We start from the raw sequence: 16,395 nt of genomic DNA on the forward strand, positions 1-16,395 counted from the left end.
CTTCGTACAGGGAGTGTACTAGATAGCGTACTAACTCACCCTCTTCGTAGGGAGTGTACTAGATAGCGTACTAACTCACCCTCTTCGTAGGGAGTGTACTAGATAGCGTACTAACTCACCCTCTTCGTAGGGAGTGTACTAGATAGCGTACTAACTCACCCTCTTCGTAGGGAGTGTACTAGATAGCGTACTAACTCACCCTCTTCATAGGAGTGTACTAGATAGCGTACTAACTCACCCTCTTCGTAGGGAGAGTACTAGATAGCGTGCTAACTCACCCTCTTCGTAGGGAGAGTACTAGATAGCGTACTAACTCACCCTCTTCGTAGGGAGAGTACTAGATAGCGTACTAACTCACCCTCTTCGTAGGGAGTGTACTAGATAGCGTACTAACTCACCCTCTTCGTAGGGAGTGTACTAGATAGCGTACTAACTCACCCTCTTCAGTAGAGTGTACTAGATAGCGTACTAACTCACCCTCTTCGTAGGGAGTGTACTAGATAGCGTACTAACTCACCCTCTTCGTAGGGAGAGTACTAGATAGCGTACTAACTCACCCTCTTCGTAGGGAGTGTACTAGATAGCGTACTAACTCACCCTCTTCGTAGGGAGTGTACTAGGGAGTGTACTAGATAGCGTACTAACTCACCCTCTTCGTAGGGAGTGTACTAGATAGCGTACTAACTCACCCTCTTCGTAGGGAGAGTACTAGATAGCGTACTAACTCACCCTCTTCGTAGGGAGTGTACTAGGTAGTGTACTAGATAGCGTACTAACTCACCCTCTTCGTAGGGAGAGTACTAGATAGCGTACTAACTCACCCTCTTCGTAGGGAGTGTACTAGGAGTGTACTAGATAGCGTACTAACTCACCCTCTTCGTAGGGGAGTGTACTAGATAGTGTACTAACTCACCCTCTTCGTAGGGAGTGTACTAGATAGCGTACTAACTCACCCTCTTCGTACGGAGTGTACTAGATAGCGTACTAACTCACCCTCTTCGTAGGGAGAGTACTAGATAGCGTACTAACTCACCCTCTTCATAGGGAGTGTACTAGGTAGTGTACTAGATAGCGTACTAACTCACCCTCTTCATAGGGAGTGTACTAGATAGCGTACTAACTCACCCTCTTCGCAGGGAGTGTACTAGATAGCGTACTAACTCACCCTCTTCGTAGGGGAGTGTACTAGATAGCGTACTAACTCACCCTCTTCGTAGGAGTGTACTAGGTAGCGGACTAACTCACCCTCTTCGTAGGGAGTGTACTAGATAGCGTACTAACTCACCCTCTTCGTAGGGAGTGTACTAGATAGTGTACTAACTCACCCTCTTCGTAGGGAGTGTACTAGATAGCGTACTAACTCACCCTCTTCGTAGGGAGTGTACTAGATAGCGTACTAACTCACCGTAGGGAGGTACTAGATAGCGTACTAACTCACCCTCTTCGTAGGGAGTGTACTAGATAGCGTACTAACTCACCCTCTTCTAGGGAGAGTACTGAGATAGCGTACTAACTCACCCTCTTCGTAGGGAGTGTACTAGGTAGCGTACTAACTCACCCCTCTTCGTAGGGAGTATACTAGATAGCGTACTAACTCACCCTCCGTAGGAGTGTACTAGATAGCGTACTAACTCACCCTCTTCGTAGGGGTGTACTAGATAGCGTACTAACTCACCTCTTCGTAGGGAGAGTACTAGATAGCGTACTAACTCACCCTCTTCGTAGGGAGTGTACTAGATAGCGTACTAACTCACCCTCTTCATAGGGAGTGTACTAGATAGCGTACTAACTCACCTCTTCGTGGGAGTGTACTAGGTAGCGTACTAACTCACCATCTTCGTAGGGAGAGTACTAGATAGCGTACTAACTCACCCTCTTCGTAGGGAGTGTACTAGGTAGCGTACTAACTCACCCTCTTCGTAGGGAGAGTACTAGGTAGCGTACTAACTCACCCTCTTCGTAGGGAGAGTACTAGATAGCGTACTAACTCACCCTCTTCATAGGAGTGTACTAGGTAGTGTACTAACTCACCCTCTTCGTAGGGAGAGTACTAGGTAGCGTACTAACTCACCCTCTTCGTAGGGGAGTGTACTAGGTAGTGTACTAGATAGTGTACTAACTCACCCTCTTCTAGGGAGTGTACTAGGTAGCGTACTAACTCACCCTCTTCGTAGGAGTGTACTAGGTAGCGTACTAACTCACCCTCTTCATAGGGAGTGTACTAGATAGCACTAACTCACCCTCTTCATAGGGAGAGTACTAGATAGCGTACTAACTCACCCTCTTCGTAGGGAGAGTACTAGATAGCGTACTAACTCACCCTCTTCGTAGGGAGTGTACTAGATAGCGTACTAACTCACCCTCTTCGTAGGGAGTGTACTAGGGAGTGTACTAGATAGCGTACTAACTCACCCTCTTCATAGGGAGAGTACTAGATAGCGTACTAACTCACCCTCTTCGTAGGGAGAGTACTAGATAGCGTACTAACTCACCCTCTTCGTAGGGAGTGTACTAGATAGCAGTACTAACTCACCCTCTTCGTAGGGAGTGTACTAGGTAGCGTACTAACTCACCCTCTTCGGACGGGAGTGTACTAGATAGCGTACTAACTCACCCTCTTCGTAGGGAGTTTACTAGATAGCGTACTAACTCACCCTCTTCGTAGGGAGTGTACTAGATAGCGGTACTAACTCACCCTCTTCGTAGGGAGTGTACTAGGTAGCGTACTAACTCACCCTCTTCGTAGGAGAGTACTAGATAGCGTACTAACTCACCCTCTTCATAGGGAGAGTACTGGATAGCGTACTAACTCACCCTCTTCGTAGGGAGTGTACTAGATAGCGTACTAACTCACCCTCTTCGTAGGGGAGGTACTAGATAGCGTACTAACTCACCCTCTTCGTAGGGAGTGTACTAGGTAGCGTACTAACTCACCCTCTTCGTAGGGGAGTGTACTAGATGTAGGAGTGTACTAGATAGCATACTAACTCACCCTCTTCGTAGGGAGTGTACTAGATAGCGTGCTAACTCACCCTCTTCGTAGGGAGTGTACTAGATAGCGTACTAACTCACCCTCTTCGTAGGGAGAGTACTAGATAGCGTACTAACTCACCCTCTTCGTAGGGAGAGTACTAGGTAGCGTACTAACTCACCCTCTTCGTAGGGAGTGTACTAGATAGCGTACTAACTCACCCTCTTCATAGGGAGTGTACTGGTAGCGTACTAACTCACCCTCTTCGTAGGGAGGTACTACTAGATAGCGTACTAACTCACCCTCTTAGGGAGAGTGTACTAGGGAGTGTACTAGATGGCGTACTAACTCACCCTCTTCGTAGGGAGAGTACTAGATAGCGTACTAACTCACCCTCTTCGTAGGGAGTAGGATAGCGTACAATAGGAGTGTACTGGTAGCACCAACTCACCCTCTTCGTAGGGAGTGTACTAGATAGCGTACTAACTCACCCTCTTCATAGGGAGTGTACTAGGTAGCGTACTAACTCACCCTCTTCGTAGGGAGAGTACTAGGTAGCGTACTAACTCACCCTCTTCGTAGGGGAGTGTACTAGGGAGTGTACTAGATAGCGTACTAACTCACCCTCTTCATAGGGAGTGTACTAGGTAGTGTACTAACTCACCCTCTTCGTAGGAGTGTACTAGATAGCGTACTAACTCACCCTCTTCGTAGGGAGTGTACTAGATAGCGTACTAAGTCCCCCTCTTCGTAGGGGAGTGTACTAGATAGCGTACTAGATAGCGTACTAACTCACCCTCTTCGTAGGGAGTGTACTAGATAGCGTACTAACTCACCCTCTTCATAGGGAGAGTACTAGATAGCGTACTAACTCACCCTCTTCATAGGGAGTGTACTAGGTAGTGTACTAGATAGCGTACTAACTCACCCTCTTCATAGGGAGTGTACTAGATAGCGTACTAACTCACCCTCTTCGTAGGGAGTGTACTAGATAGCGTACTAACTCACCCTCTTCGTAGGGAGTGTACTAGATAGCGTACTAGATAGCGTACTAACTCACCCTCTTCGTACGGAGTGTACTAGATAGCGTACTAACTCACCATCTTCATAGGGAGAGTACTAGATAGCGTACTAACTCACCCTCTTCGTAGGGAGTGTACTAGATAGCGTACTAACTCACCCTCTTCGTAGGGAGTGTACTAGGGAGTGTACTAGATAGCGTACTAACTCACCCTCTTCGTAGGGAGTGTACTAGATAGCGTACTAACTCACCCTCTTCATAGGGAGAGTACTAGATAGCGTACTAACTCACCCTCTTCGTAGGTAGTGTACTAGATAGCGTACTAACTCACCCTCTTCGTAGGGAGTGTACTAGATAGCGTACTAACTCACCCTATTCGTAGGGAGTGTACTAGATAGCGTACTAACTCACCATCTTCATAGGGAGAGTACTAGATAGCGTACTAACTCACCCTCTTCGTAGGGAGTGTACTAGGTAGTGTACTAACTCACCCTCTTCGTAGGGAGAGTACTAGGTAGCGTACTAACTCACCCTCTTCGTAGGGAGTGTACTAGATAGCGTACTAACTCACCCTCTTCATAGGGAGTGTACTAGGTAGTGTACTAACTCACCCTCTTCGTAGGGAGAGTACTAGGTAGCGTACTAACTCACCCTCTTCGTAGGGAGTGTACTAGGTAGCGTACTAGATAGTGTACTAACTCACCCTCTTCATAGGGAGTGTACTAGGTAGCGTACTAACTCACCCTCTTCGTAGGGAGTGTACTAGATAGCGTACTAACTCACCCTCTTCATAGGGAGTGTACTAGGTAGTGTACTAACTCACCCTCTTCGTAGGGAGAGTACTAGGTAGCGTACTAACTCACCCTCTTCGTAGGGAGTGTACTAGGTAGCGTACTAGATAGTGTACTAACTCACCCTCTTCATAGGGAGTGTACTAGATAGCGTACTAACTCACCCTCTTCGTAGGGAGTGTACTAGATAGCGTACTAACTCACCCTCTTCGTAGGGAGAGTACTAGATAGCGTACTAACTCACCCTCTTCGTAGGGAGTGTACTAGATAGCGTACTAACTCACCCTCTTCGTAGGGAGAGTACTAGATAGCGTACTAACTCACCCTCTTCATAGGGAGAGTACTAGATAGCGTGCTAACTCACCCTCTTCGTAGGGAGAGTACTAGATAGCGTACTAACTCACCCTCTTCATAGGGAGAGTACTAGATAGCGTGCTAACTCACCCTCTTCATAGGGAGAGTACTAGGTAGCGTACTAACTCACCCTCTTCGTAGGGAGTGTACTCTACGTTGTAGGTTCCGTCACAGCGGTCGGTGATGACAGCGTCGGTAACGGCTCCAGATGGGTTCTGGATCACTGTCTTGATGTGGTTCCCTCCCGTCTGGTTCAGAGCTCGGGCGTCTACCGTGAAGTCTGTGGTCGCCTCGCGGAACACGCCTAGAACACAAAACACAGGCTAAGAACACATCTAGAGCACAGGCCAAGAACACGCCTAGAACACAAAACACAGGCTAAGAACACATCTAGAGCACAGGCCAAGAACATGCCTAGAACACAAAACACAGGCTAAGAACACGCCTAGCAAGGTTATTATATACAATGAAAACTATAACGAAAACTAATCATGAAAAAACAATTTAGCAAACTGAAATAAAATATTTAACAAACCCATTTGAAAAACTAAAACCATTATCTTTGAATCCAAAACTAATTAAAATAAAATAACAACCATCATGAATTATGTTTAGTGTGAGCTTATTTTAATTTTTATAAAATGCTGCCAGGAGATAGCGATGTTTCAAATAGGCCTATCTTGAGCATCTATCACTAGCTAACAGGGAAGAAATCCACTAAGTAGCTACCCTAGCCAAAGGCCACCATACGTTCTGTCCCGAACACTAAAACTAAATAAGATAAGAAAATGAAAGAAATATTTGTATAACACTAAAACTAACAAATCAGTTCTGAAAATAACAAACTAAACTACAAATAAAAATAATAGAAATACAAATTAATATAAAACCACAAAACTATAATAACCTTGACGCCTAGAACACAGAACATACAGCAAGAACAAACTCTGACCTTTGCCCTCCACTCCCGGTCCGAACACGCGGATTCCGCTGGCGTCGACGGCCGGCTCCACGGTGAGGCGGGCGGGGAAGTTGGGTACATCCTGCCCCCCATAGCGGATGGTGAGGGTGTATGAGCCGGGGCACAGGGGGATGTAGGTGATGGTGTAGGTTCCGTCTCCATTGTCCTGGATGTGGACCTCTGCCTCTGTCCCGCTGTCACTGATGATCTCTATGGTCAGCTCAGCCGGACCCGCGTTGGTACAGTCCACCACAAACTCCCCTGTCTCTCCCATCTTGGCACGCTCCAACCCTGGGCCAGAACACTTCACCTGACAGATAGGGGGGGAACAGGAAGTAATTAATTGTACTGTGAACACTACGCTGTATCCTGTGCATATGACAAATAAACTTGGATTTGTTTTGATATTAAAGGTCTAGTCAAAGCTCAAGTCATTTGAACTAGGGTTAGGGGTTAGGGGTCAGGGGTCAGGGGTCAGGGGTCAGGTTTACCTTGGTGGCATCAGTGGGGGGGTAGGCGGTGGGTTTGAAAGGGGATCCTGGGATCGGAGCGCCGTCATAGGTCAGCTCCACCTGGTATGGCCCCGCTTCTCGAGGGATAAACTTCACCTGACTGGTCTCTGGTTTAAGCCCCGCTTCCACCTGAATAATTATATTATTACTTTTATTTGTATAGCACATTTCATAAATAGTTTGAGGCCAAAGTGTTAAACAATGAACATAGAGTTGGGATAAATAACTGTGTTGAAACAGTGCAAATCAATCAATCTCAGTACCTTGCTGGTGACCGTGAATGGTTGGTTGATTAATTGATTTTCCTACCTTGCAGGTGACCGGTTTCCCAGCGGGCCCTGTAACCTTAGCCGCCACCTTCCCCTGACCTCCTGCTCCCTTGGACTTCACGGTCACTTCCTGGTCCTTACCCACCGTTATCTCTACAGAGAGACAGGAAGAGAGAATGCTTAGAAACCATTCAACTTTACTGCAATGATAAGACGGTCTGCTAAGTTACTGAAATGTTTTTAAAAAAGGGGCAAGCTGGGATAAAACTGTTATGGATAAACAGAAAGAGAGGGAAGATAAAAACTGTCTCCAGGCTGCTAGACGGCAGTATAGCAGGGTAGACGGCAGTATAGCAGGGTAGACGGCAGTATAGCAGGGTAGATAGTAGTGATATAGTATATACAGTATGTAGTGTAGATAGTAGCATATATATATATATATATATATATATATACACATACATACATACATACATACATATACACACATACATACACACACACTGCTCAAAAAAATTAAGGGAACACTTAAACAACACAATGTAACTCCAAGTCAATCACACTTCTGTGAAATCAAACTGTCCACTTAGGAAGCAACACTGATTGACAATAAATGTCACATGCTGTTGTGCAAATGGAATAGACAACAGGTGGAAATTATAGGCAATTAGCAAGACACCCCCAATAAAGGACTGGTTTTGCAGGTGGTGACCACAGACCACTTCTCAGTTCCTATGCTTCCTGGCTGATGTTTTGGTCACTTTTGAATGCTGGCGGTGCTTTCACTCTAGTGGTAGCATGAGACGGAGTCTACAACCCACACAAGTGGCTCAGGTAGTGCAGCTCATCCAGGATGGCACATCAATGCGAGCTGTGGCAAGAAGGTTTGCTGTGTCTGTCAGCGTAGTGTCCAGAGCATGGAGGCGCTACCAGGAGACAGGCCAGTACATCAGGAGACGTGGAGGAGGCCGTAGGAGGGCAAGAACCCAGCAGCAGGACTCCTACCTCCGCCTTTGTGCAAGGAGGAGCACTGCCAGAGCCCTGCAAAATGACCTCCAGCAGGCCACAAATGTGCATGTGTCTGCTCAAACGGTCAGAAACAGACTCCATGAGGGTGGTATGAGGGCCGGACGTCCACAGGTGGGGGTTGTGCTTACAGCCCAACACCGTGCAGGACGTTTGGCATTTGCCAGAGAACACCAAGATTGGCAAATTCGCCACTGGCGCCCTGTGCTCTTCACAGATGAAAGCAGGTTCACACTGAGCACATGTGACAGACGTGACAGAGTCTGGAGACGCCGTGGAGAACGTTCTGCTGCCTGCAACATCCTCCAGCATGACCGGTTTGGCGGTGGGTCAGTCATGGTGTGGGGTGGCATTTCTTTGGGGAGCCGCACAGCCCTCCATGTGCTCGCCAGAGGTAGCCTGACTGCCATTAGGTACCGAGATGAGATCCTCAGACCCCTTGTGAGACCATATGCTGGTGCGGTTGGCCCTGGGTTCCTCCTAATGCAAGACAATGCTAGACCTCATGTGGCTGGAGTGTGTCAGCAGTTCCTGCAAGAGGAAGGCATTGATGCTATGGACTGAACCGCCCGTTCCCCAGACCTGAATCCATTTGAGCACATCTGGGACATCATGTCTCGCTCCATCCACCAACGCCACGTTGCACCACAGACTGTCCAGGAGTTGGCGGATGCTTTAGTCCAGGTCTGGGAGGAGATCCCTCAGGAGACCATCCGCCACCTCATCAGGAGCATGCCCAGGCATTGTAGGGAGGTCATACAGGCACGTGGAGGCCACACACACTACTGAGCCTCATTTTGACTTGTTTTAAGGACATTACATCAAAGTTGGATCAGCCTGTAGTGTGGTTTTCCACTTTAATTTTGAGTGTGACTCCAAATCCAGACCTCCATGGGTTGATACATTTGATTTCCATTGATAATTTTTGTGTGATTTTGTTGTCAGCACATTCAAAGAAAAAAGTATTTAATAAGATTATTTCATTCATTCAGATCTAGGATGTGTTATTTTAGTGTTCCCTTTTTTTTTTTGAGCAGTGTATATCACCATCTACACTACATACTATAGATACTATATCACCATCTACACTACATACTATAGATACTATATCACCATCTACACTACATACTATAGATACTATATCACCATCTACACTACATACTATAGATACTATATCACCATCTACACTACATACTATAGATACTATATCACTATCTATCTATACTATATACTTTACTGTTTCGTGTACATACTGTCTCCCAGTCCATCCACTTGTATCTTGCTGAGGTCAAGGCTTGGCGCCACAGGGATGGAGAAGGGACTCTTGGGAACAGAATCTCCTCCGTAGGTGACGGCCACTCCCAGAGGGCCCTGCTGGACGGGGGTGTACTTGACCGTGTGGGTGTTGTCGTGGTTGTTGATGATCTCAACGTCCTTAACTGCCTCTCCTTTAGCCGGGCCGGAGAACACAGCGTCCAGCTTGGCTTTACCTGCAGCCTTGGTGTTTACTGTGAAGTGGGTCGGCTTGGTCAACTCCACACCTGGAGAGGTTAGGAGTGAGAGGGAGGAGACCAAGGAAGGATTAGGCTAATAATTACTTCCTGTCTTTCGCGGCTTTTGACCAGCCCCAACTTTTCACTTAAAACAGTGTATGCGTGTTTAGCGTGTGCAGGGTAGTGTGTGTGTGTCTCACCACTGCGGTTGAGTCCTGGTCCCTCAGCCTTGACCTTGCTGGCGTCGTGTGACGGGTCAACTTTGATCCTGATGGGAGTCATGGGGATGGTCTGGAACACAGAGGAGAGGTGTCACAAAAACACTATCAAGGAAGAAGACATCCAAAATATTAACAGGCGCTGGACTACTGTATATATATATATATATATATATATACACACAGACTCTACCCACCTGGTCAGCGAACAGCACCATGATGGTGTAACTACCAGCACCTGGCGGGGTGTATTTAACGGTAAACGTGTCGTTGTCGTTTCTGATGATGTCGAAGTCGATGTCTGCCTCTGCCGGTCCCACCACACCTGGAGAGCACTTTATACCTATACTGATGTCCCCTGGGGCACACACACACACACACACACACAGATATCAGCTGGACAATGATATGGCAAAGATACCAGTGAGATTGAACCGGAAGACAGTGGGGCGATTTAGCGTATGGACCTTCATTCGGAGGAATAATTTGACAAGATTTTTACAGTGCATTCGGAAAGTATTCAGACCCCTTGACTTTTTCCACATTAATTTTTGTTACATTACAGGGACTATGGTGGTCTGAAACATGTAGGTATTACAGACTGGGTCAGGGAGAGGTTGGAAATGTCAGTGAAGACACTTACCAGCTGGTCACTGCATGCTGAGCACTACACTACTAGCGTAGCGTAACAGTCAGAGCGTAGCGTAACAGTCAGAGCGTAGCGTAACAGTCAGAGCGTAGCGTAACAGTCAGCGTAGCGTAACAGTCAGAGCGTAGCGTAACAGTCAGAGCGTAGCGTAACAGTCAGAGCGTAAGTCAGAGCGTAGCGTAACAGTCAGAGCGTAACAGTCAGAGCGTAGCGTGACAGTCAGAGCGTAGCGTAACAGTCAGAGCGTAACAGTCAGAGCGTAACAGTCAGAGCGTAACAGTCAGAGCGTAACAGTCAGAGCGTAGCGTAACAGTCAGAGCGTAACAGTCAGAGCGTAGCGTAACAGTCAGAGCGTAACAGTCAGAGCGTAGCGTAACAGTCAGAGCGTAGCGTGACAGTCAGAGCGTAGCGTAACAGTCGTGAGCGTAACAGTCAGAGCGTAGCGTAACAGTCAGAGCGTAACAGTCAGAGCGTAGCGTAACAGTCAGAGCGTAACAGTCAGAGCGTAACAGTCAGAGCGTAGCGTAACAGTCAGAGCGTAACAGTCAGAGCGTAGCGTAACAGTCAGAGCGTAACAGTCAGAGCGTAGCGTAACAGTCAGAGCGTAACAGTCAGAGCGTAGCGTAACAGTCAGAGCGTAACAGTCAGAGCGTAGCGTAACAGTCAGAAGCGTAACAGTCAGAGCGTAACAGTCAGAGCGTAACAGTCAGAGCGTAACAGTCAGAGCGTAACAGTCAGAGCGTAGCGTAACAGTCAGAGCATAACAGTCAGAGCATAACAGTCAGAGCGTAGCGTGACAGTCAGAGCGTAGCGTGACAGTCAGAGCGTAGCGTAACAGTCAGAGCGTAGCGTGACAGTCAGAGCGTAGCGTAACAGTCAGAGCGTAGCGTGACAGTCAGAGCGTAGCGTAACAGTCAGAGCGTAGCATAACAGTCAGAGCGTAGCGTAACAGTCAGGAGCGTGCGTAACAGTCAGAGCGTAGCGTAACAGTCAGAGCGTAGCAGTCAGGAGCGTAGCGTAACAGTCAGAGCGTGAGCGTAACAGTCAGTCAGAGCGTAGCGTAACAGTCAGAGCGTAACAGTCAGAGCGTAACAGTCGAGCGTAACAGTCAGAGCGTAACAGTCAGAGCGTAACAGTCAGAGCGTAACAGTCAGAGCGTAACAGTCAGAGCGTAGGGTGACAGTCAGAGCGTAGGGGTGACAGTCAGAGCGTAGGGTGACAGTCAGGAGCGTAGGGTGACAGTCAGAGCGTGAGGGTGACAGTCAGAGCGTAGGGTGACAGTCAGAGCGTAGGGTGACAGTCAGAGGCGTAGGGTGACAGTCAGAGCGTGAGGGTGACAGTCAGAGCGTAGGGTGACAGTCAGAGCGTAGGGGTGACAGTCAGAGCGTAGGGGTGACAGTCAGAGCGTAGGGTGACAGTCAGAGCGTAGGGTGACAGTCAGAGCGTAGGGTGACAGTCAGAGCGTAGGGTGACAGTCAGAGCGTAGGGTGACAGTCAGAGCGTAGGGTGACAGTCAGAGCGTAGGGTGACAGTCAGAGCGTAGGGTGACAGTCAGAGCGTAGGGTGAGTCTTACCTTGTCCTGCCTCAGCACAGTCCACAGTGAAAGATGTTGGTTCAAAGGCCTTCAGACCCGTTTTAGCTACACCAGGACCTGACACCTTCACCTTGTTAGGGTGGCAGCCTGCCCCGATAGTCATCTACACACACAATGAGAAAACCATCAGGAAAGACAATGTTGGGGGGGGTGTAGAGGTAAGTCAGTGTGTATGTGAGGCTGAAGTCCCCATTTAGAGTGTGGGGGGGCTGAAGTCCCCATTTAGAGTGTGTGGGTGGGGGGGCTGAAGTCCCCATTTAGAGTGTGGGTGGGGGGCTGAAGTCCCCATTTAAAGTGTGGGTGGGGGGGCTGAAGTCCCCATTTAGAGTGTGGGTGGGGGGGGCTGAAGTCCCCATTTAGAGTGTGGGTGGGGGGGCTGAAGTCCCCATTTAGAGTGTGGGTGGGGGGGGCTGGAAGTCCCCATTTAGAGTGTGGGGGGCTGAAGTCCCCATTTAGAGTGTGGGTGGGGGGGCTGAAGTCCCCATTTAGAGTGTGGTGGGGGGGCTGAAGTCCCCATTTAGAGTGTGGGGGGGGCTGAAGTCCCCATTTAGAGTGTGGGGTGGGGGGGCTGAAGTCCCCATTTAGAGTGTGGGTGGGGGCTGAAGTCCCCATTTAGAGTGGGTGGGGGGGGCTGAAGTCCCCATTTAGAGTGTGGGTGGGGGGCTGAAGTCCCCATTTAGAGTGTGGGTGGGGGGGGCTGAAGTCCCCATTTAGAGTGTGGGGGGGGGGCTGAAGTCCCCATTTAGAGTGTGGGTGGGGGGGGCTGAAGTCCCCATTTAGAGTGTGGGTGGGGGCTGAAGTCCCCATTTAGAGTGTGGGTGGGGGGGGCTGAAGTCCCCATTTAGAGTGTGGGTGGGGGGGGGCTGAAGTCCCCATTTAGAGTGTGGGTGGGGGGGGCTGAAGTCCCCATTTAGAGTGTGGGGGGGCTGAAGTCCCCATTTAGAGTGTGGGTGGGGGGGCTGAAGTCCCCATTTAGAGTGTGGGTGGGGGGGGGGCTGAAGTCCCCATTTAGAGTGTGGGTGGGGAGGGGCTGAAGTCCCCATTTAGAGTGTGGGTGGGGGGGGCTGAAGTCCCCCTTTAGAGTGTGGGTGGGGGAGGGGCTGAAGTCCCCATTTAGAGTGTGGGGGGGGCTGAAGTCCCCATTTAGAGTGTGGGTGGGGGGGGGCTGAAGTCCCCATTTAGAGTGTGGGTGGGGGGGGGGGCTGAAGTCCCCATTTAGAGTGTGGGTGGGGGGGGCTGAAGTCCCCATTTAGAGTGTGGGTGGGGGGGGCTGAAGTCCCCATTTAGAGTGTGGGGGGGGCTGAAGTCCCCATTTAGAGTGTGGGTGGGAGGGGCTGAAGTCCCCATTTAGAGTGTGGGGGGGGGGCTGAAGTCCCCATTTAGAGTGTGGGGGGGCTGAAGTCCCCATTTAGAGTGTGGGGGGGGCTGAAGTCCCCATTTAGAGTGTGGGGGGGGCTGAAGTCCCCATTTAGAGGTGTGGGGGGCTGAAGTCCCCATTTAGAGTGTGGGTGGGGGGGCTGAAGTCCCCATTTAGAGTGTGGGTGGGGGGGGCTGAAGTCCCCATTTAGAGTGTGGGGGGGGCTGAAGTCCCCATTTAGAGTGTGGGTGGGGGGGGCTGAAGTCCCCATTTAGAGTGTGGGTGGGGTGGGGCTGAAGTCCCCATTTAGAGTGTGGGTGGGGGTGGCTGAAGTCCACATTTAGAGTGTGGGTGGGGAGGGGCTGAAGTCCCCATTTAGAGTGTGGGTGGGGGGGGCTGAAGTCCCCATTTAGAGTGTGGGTGGGGGGGGCTGAAGACCCCATTTAGAGTGTGGGGGGCTGAAGTCCCCATTTAGAGTGTGGGTGGGGGAGGGGCTGAAGTCCCCATTTAGAGTGTGGGTGGGGGGAGGGGCTGAAGTCCCCATTTAGAGTGTGGGTGGGGGGGGCTGAAGTCCCCATTTAGAGTGTGGGTGGGAGGGGCTGAAGTCCCCATTTAGAGTGTGGGTGGGGAGGGCTGAAGTCCCCATTTAGAGTGTGGGGGGGGCTGAAGTCCCCATTTAGAGTGTGGGTGGGAGGGGCTGAAGTCCCCATTTAGAGTGTGGGTGGGGGGAGGGGCTGAAGTCCCCATTTAGAGTGTGGGTGGGGGGGGGCTGAAGTCCCCATTTAGAGTGTGGGGGGGGGCTGAAGTCCCCATTTAGAGTGTGGGGGGGGCTGAAGTCCCCATTTAGAGTGTGGGGGGGGCTGAAGTCCCCATTTAGAGTGTGGGTGGGGGGGGCTGAAGTCCCCATTTAGAGTGTGGGTGGGAGGGGCTGAAGTCCCCATTTAGAGTGTGGGGGGGGCTGAAGTCCCCATTTAGAGTGTGGGGGGCTGAAGTCCCCATTTAGAGTGTGGGGGGGGCTGAAGTCCCCATTTAGAGTGTGGGGGGGGCTGAAGTCCCCATTTAGAGTGTGGGTGGGGAGGGGCTGAAGTCCCCATTTAGAGTGTGGGTGGGGGGGGCTGAAGTCCCCATTTAGAGTGTGGGTGGGGGGGGCTGAAGTCCACATTTAGAGTGTGGGTGGGAGGGGCTGAAGTCCCCATTTAGAGTGTGGGTGGGTGGGGCTGAAGTCCCCATTTAGAGTGTGGGTGGGGGGGGCTGAAGTCCCCATTTAGAGTGTGGGGGGCTGAAGTCCCCATTTAGATTGTGGGTGGGGGGGGGGCTGAAGTCCCCATTTAGAGTGTGGGTGGGGGGGGGGGCTGAAGTCCCCATTTAGAGTGTGTGGGTGGGGGGGCTGAAGTCCCCATTTAGAGTGTGGGTGGGGGGGGCTGAAGTCCCCATTTAGAGTGTGGGTGGGGAGGGCTGAAGTCCCCATTTAGAGTGTGGGTGGGAGGGGCTGAAGTCCCCATTTAGAGTGTGGGGGGGCTGAAGTCCCCATTTAGAGTGTGGGGGGGCTGAAGTCCCCATTTAGAGTGTGTGGGGGGGGCTGAAGTCCCCATTTAGAGTGTGGGTGGGGGGAGGGGCTGAAGTCCCCATTTAGAGTGTGGGTGGGGGGGGGGCTGAAGTCCCCATTTAGAGTGTGGGGGGGGGGGCTGAAGTCCCCATTTAGAGTGTGGGTGGGGGGAGGGCTGAAGTCCCCATTTAGAGTGTGGGTGGGGGGAGGGGCTGAAGTCCCCATTTAGAGTGTGGGGGGGCTGAAGTCCCCATTTAGAGTGTGGGTGGGGGGAGGGGCTGAAGTCCCCATTTAGAGTGTGGGTGGGGGGGCTGAAGTCCCCATTTAGAGTGTGGGTGGGGGGGGCTGAAGTCCCCATTTAGAGTGTGGGGGGGGCTGAAGTCCCCATTTAGAGTGTGGGTGGGGGGGCTGAAGTCCCCATTTAGAGTGTGGGGGGGCTGAAGTCCCCATTTAGAGTGTGGGGGGGGCTGAAGTCCCCATTTAGAGTGTGGGGGGGGGCTGAAGTCCCCATTTAGAGTGTGGGTGGGGGGGGCTGAAGTCCCCATTTAGAGTGTGGGTGGGTGGGGCTGAAGTCCCCATTTAGAGTGTGGGTGGGTGGGGCTGAAGTCCCCATTTAGAGTGTGGGTGGGGGGGGCTGAAGTCCCCATTTAGAGTGTGGGTGGGAGGGGCTGAAGTCCCCATTTAGAGTGTGGGTGGGGGGGGGCTGAAGTCCCCATTTAGAGTGTGGGTGGGTGGGGGCTGAAGTCCCCATTTAGAGTGTGGGTGGGGGGGGCTGAAGTCCCCATTTAGAGTGTGGGGGGGGCTGAAGTCCCCATTTAGAGTGTGGGTGGGGGGGGGGGCTGAAGTCCCCATTTAGAGTGTGGGTGGGGGGGGGGCTGAAGTCCCCATTTAGAGTGTGGGTGGGGGGGGCTGAAGTCCCCATTTAGAGTGTGGGTGGGGGGGGCTGAAGTCCCCATTTAGAGTGTGGGTGGGAGGGGGCTGAAGTCCCCATTTAGAGTGTGGGTGGGGTGGGGCTGAAGTCCCCATTTAGAGTGTGGGTGGGGGGGGCTGAAGTCCCCATTTAGAGTGTGGGGGGGCTGAAGTCCCCATTTAGAGTGTGGGTGGGGGGAGGGGCTGAAGTCCCCATTTAGAGTGTGGGTGGGGGGAGGGGCTGAAGTCCCCATTTAGAGTGTGGGTGGGGGGGGCTGAAGTCCCCATTTAGAGTGTGGGGGGAGGGGCTGAAGTCCCCATTTAGAGTGTGGGTGGGGGGGGCTGAAGTCCCCATTTAGAGTGTGGGGGGGGGGGGCTGGAAGTCCCCATTTAGAGTGTGGGTGGGGGGGCTGAAGTCCCCATTTAGAGTGTGGGTGGGAGGGGCTGAAGTCCCCATTTAGAGTGTGGGTGGGGGGGCTGAAGTCCCCATTTAGAGTGTGGGTGGGAGGGGCTGAAGTCCCCATTTAGAGTGTGGGTGGGAGGGGCTGAAGTCCCCATTTAGAGTGTGGGTGGGGGGGGCTGAAGTCCCCATTTAGAGTGTGGGTGGGAGGGGCTGAAGTCCCCATTTAGAGTGTGGGTGGGAGGGGCTGAAGTCCCCATTTAGAGTGTGGGTGGGGGGGGCTGAAGTCCCCATTTAGAGTGTGGGTGGGGGGGCTGAAGTCC

General features: G+C 51.3%; 1 protein-coding gene across 1 annotated transcript in view; it reads right to left on the reverse strand.

Moving 5' to 3' along the window:
- Positions 1-16,395, reverse strand: part of LOC121546640 (filamin-A-like) — a 140,718-nt gene that overhangs the window by 48,904 nt on the left and 75,419 nt on the right. Inside the window, exons 16-23 of the mRNA XM_045209653.1 lie at positions 11,840-11,963; positions 9,814-9,974; positions 9,599-9,689; positions 9,159-9,446; positions 6,920-7,032; positions 6,590-6,739; positions 6,090-6,408; positions 5,268-5,441 (exon numbers count right to left, since the gene is read on the reverse strand). Coding sequence (XP_045065588.1) covers positions 5,268-5,441; positions 6,090-6,408; positions 6,590-6,739; positions 6,920-7,032; positions 9,159-9,446; positions 9,599-9,689; positions 9,814-9,974; positions 11,840-11,963 — 1,420 coding nt within the window. The remainder of the gene's footprint in view (positions 1-5,267; positions 5,442-6,089; positions 6,409-6,589; positions 6,740-6,919; positions 7,033-9,158; positions 9,447-9,598; positions 9,690-9,813; positions 9,975-11,839; positions 11,964-16,395) is intronic.

Source organism: Coregonus clupeaformis, chromosome 30, assembly GCF_020615455.1.
Source record: "Coregonus clupeaformis isolate EN_2021a chromosome 30, ASM2061545v1, whole genome shotgun sequence".
NCBI lineage: Eukaryota > Metazoa > Chordata > Actinopteri > Salmoniformes > Salmonidae > Coregonus > Coregonus clupeaformis.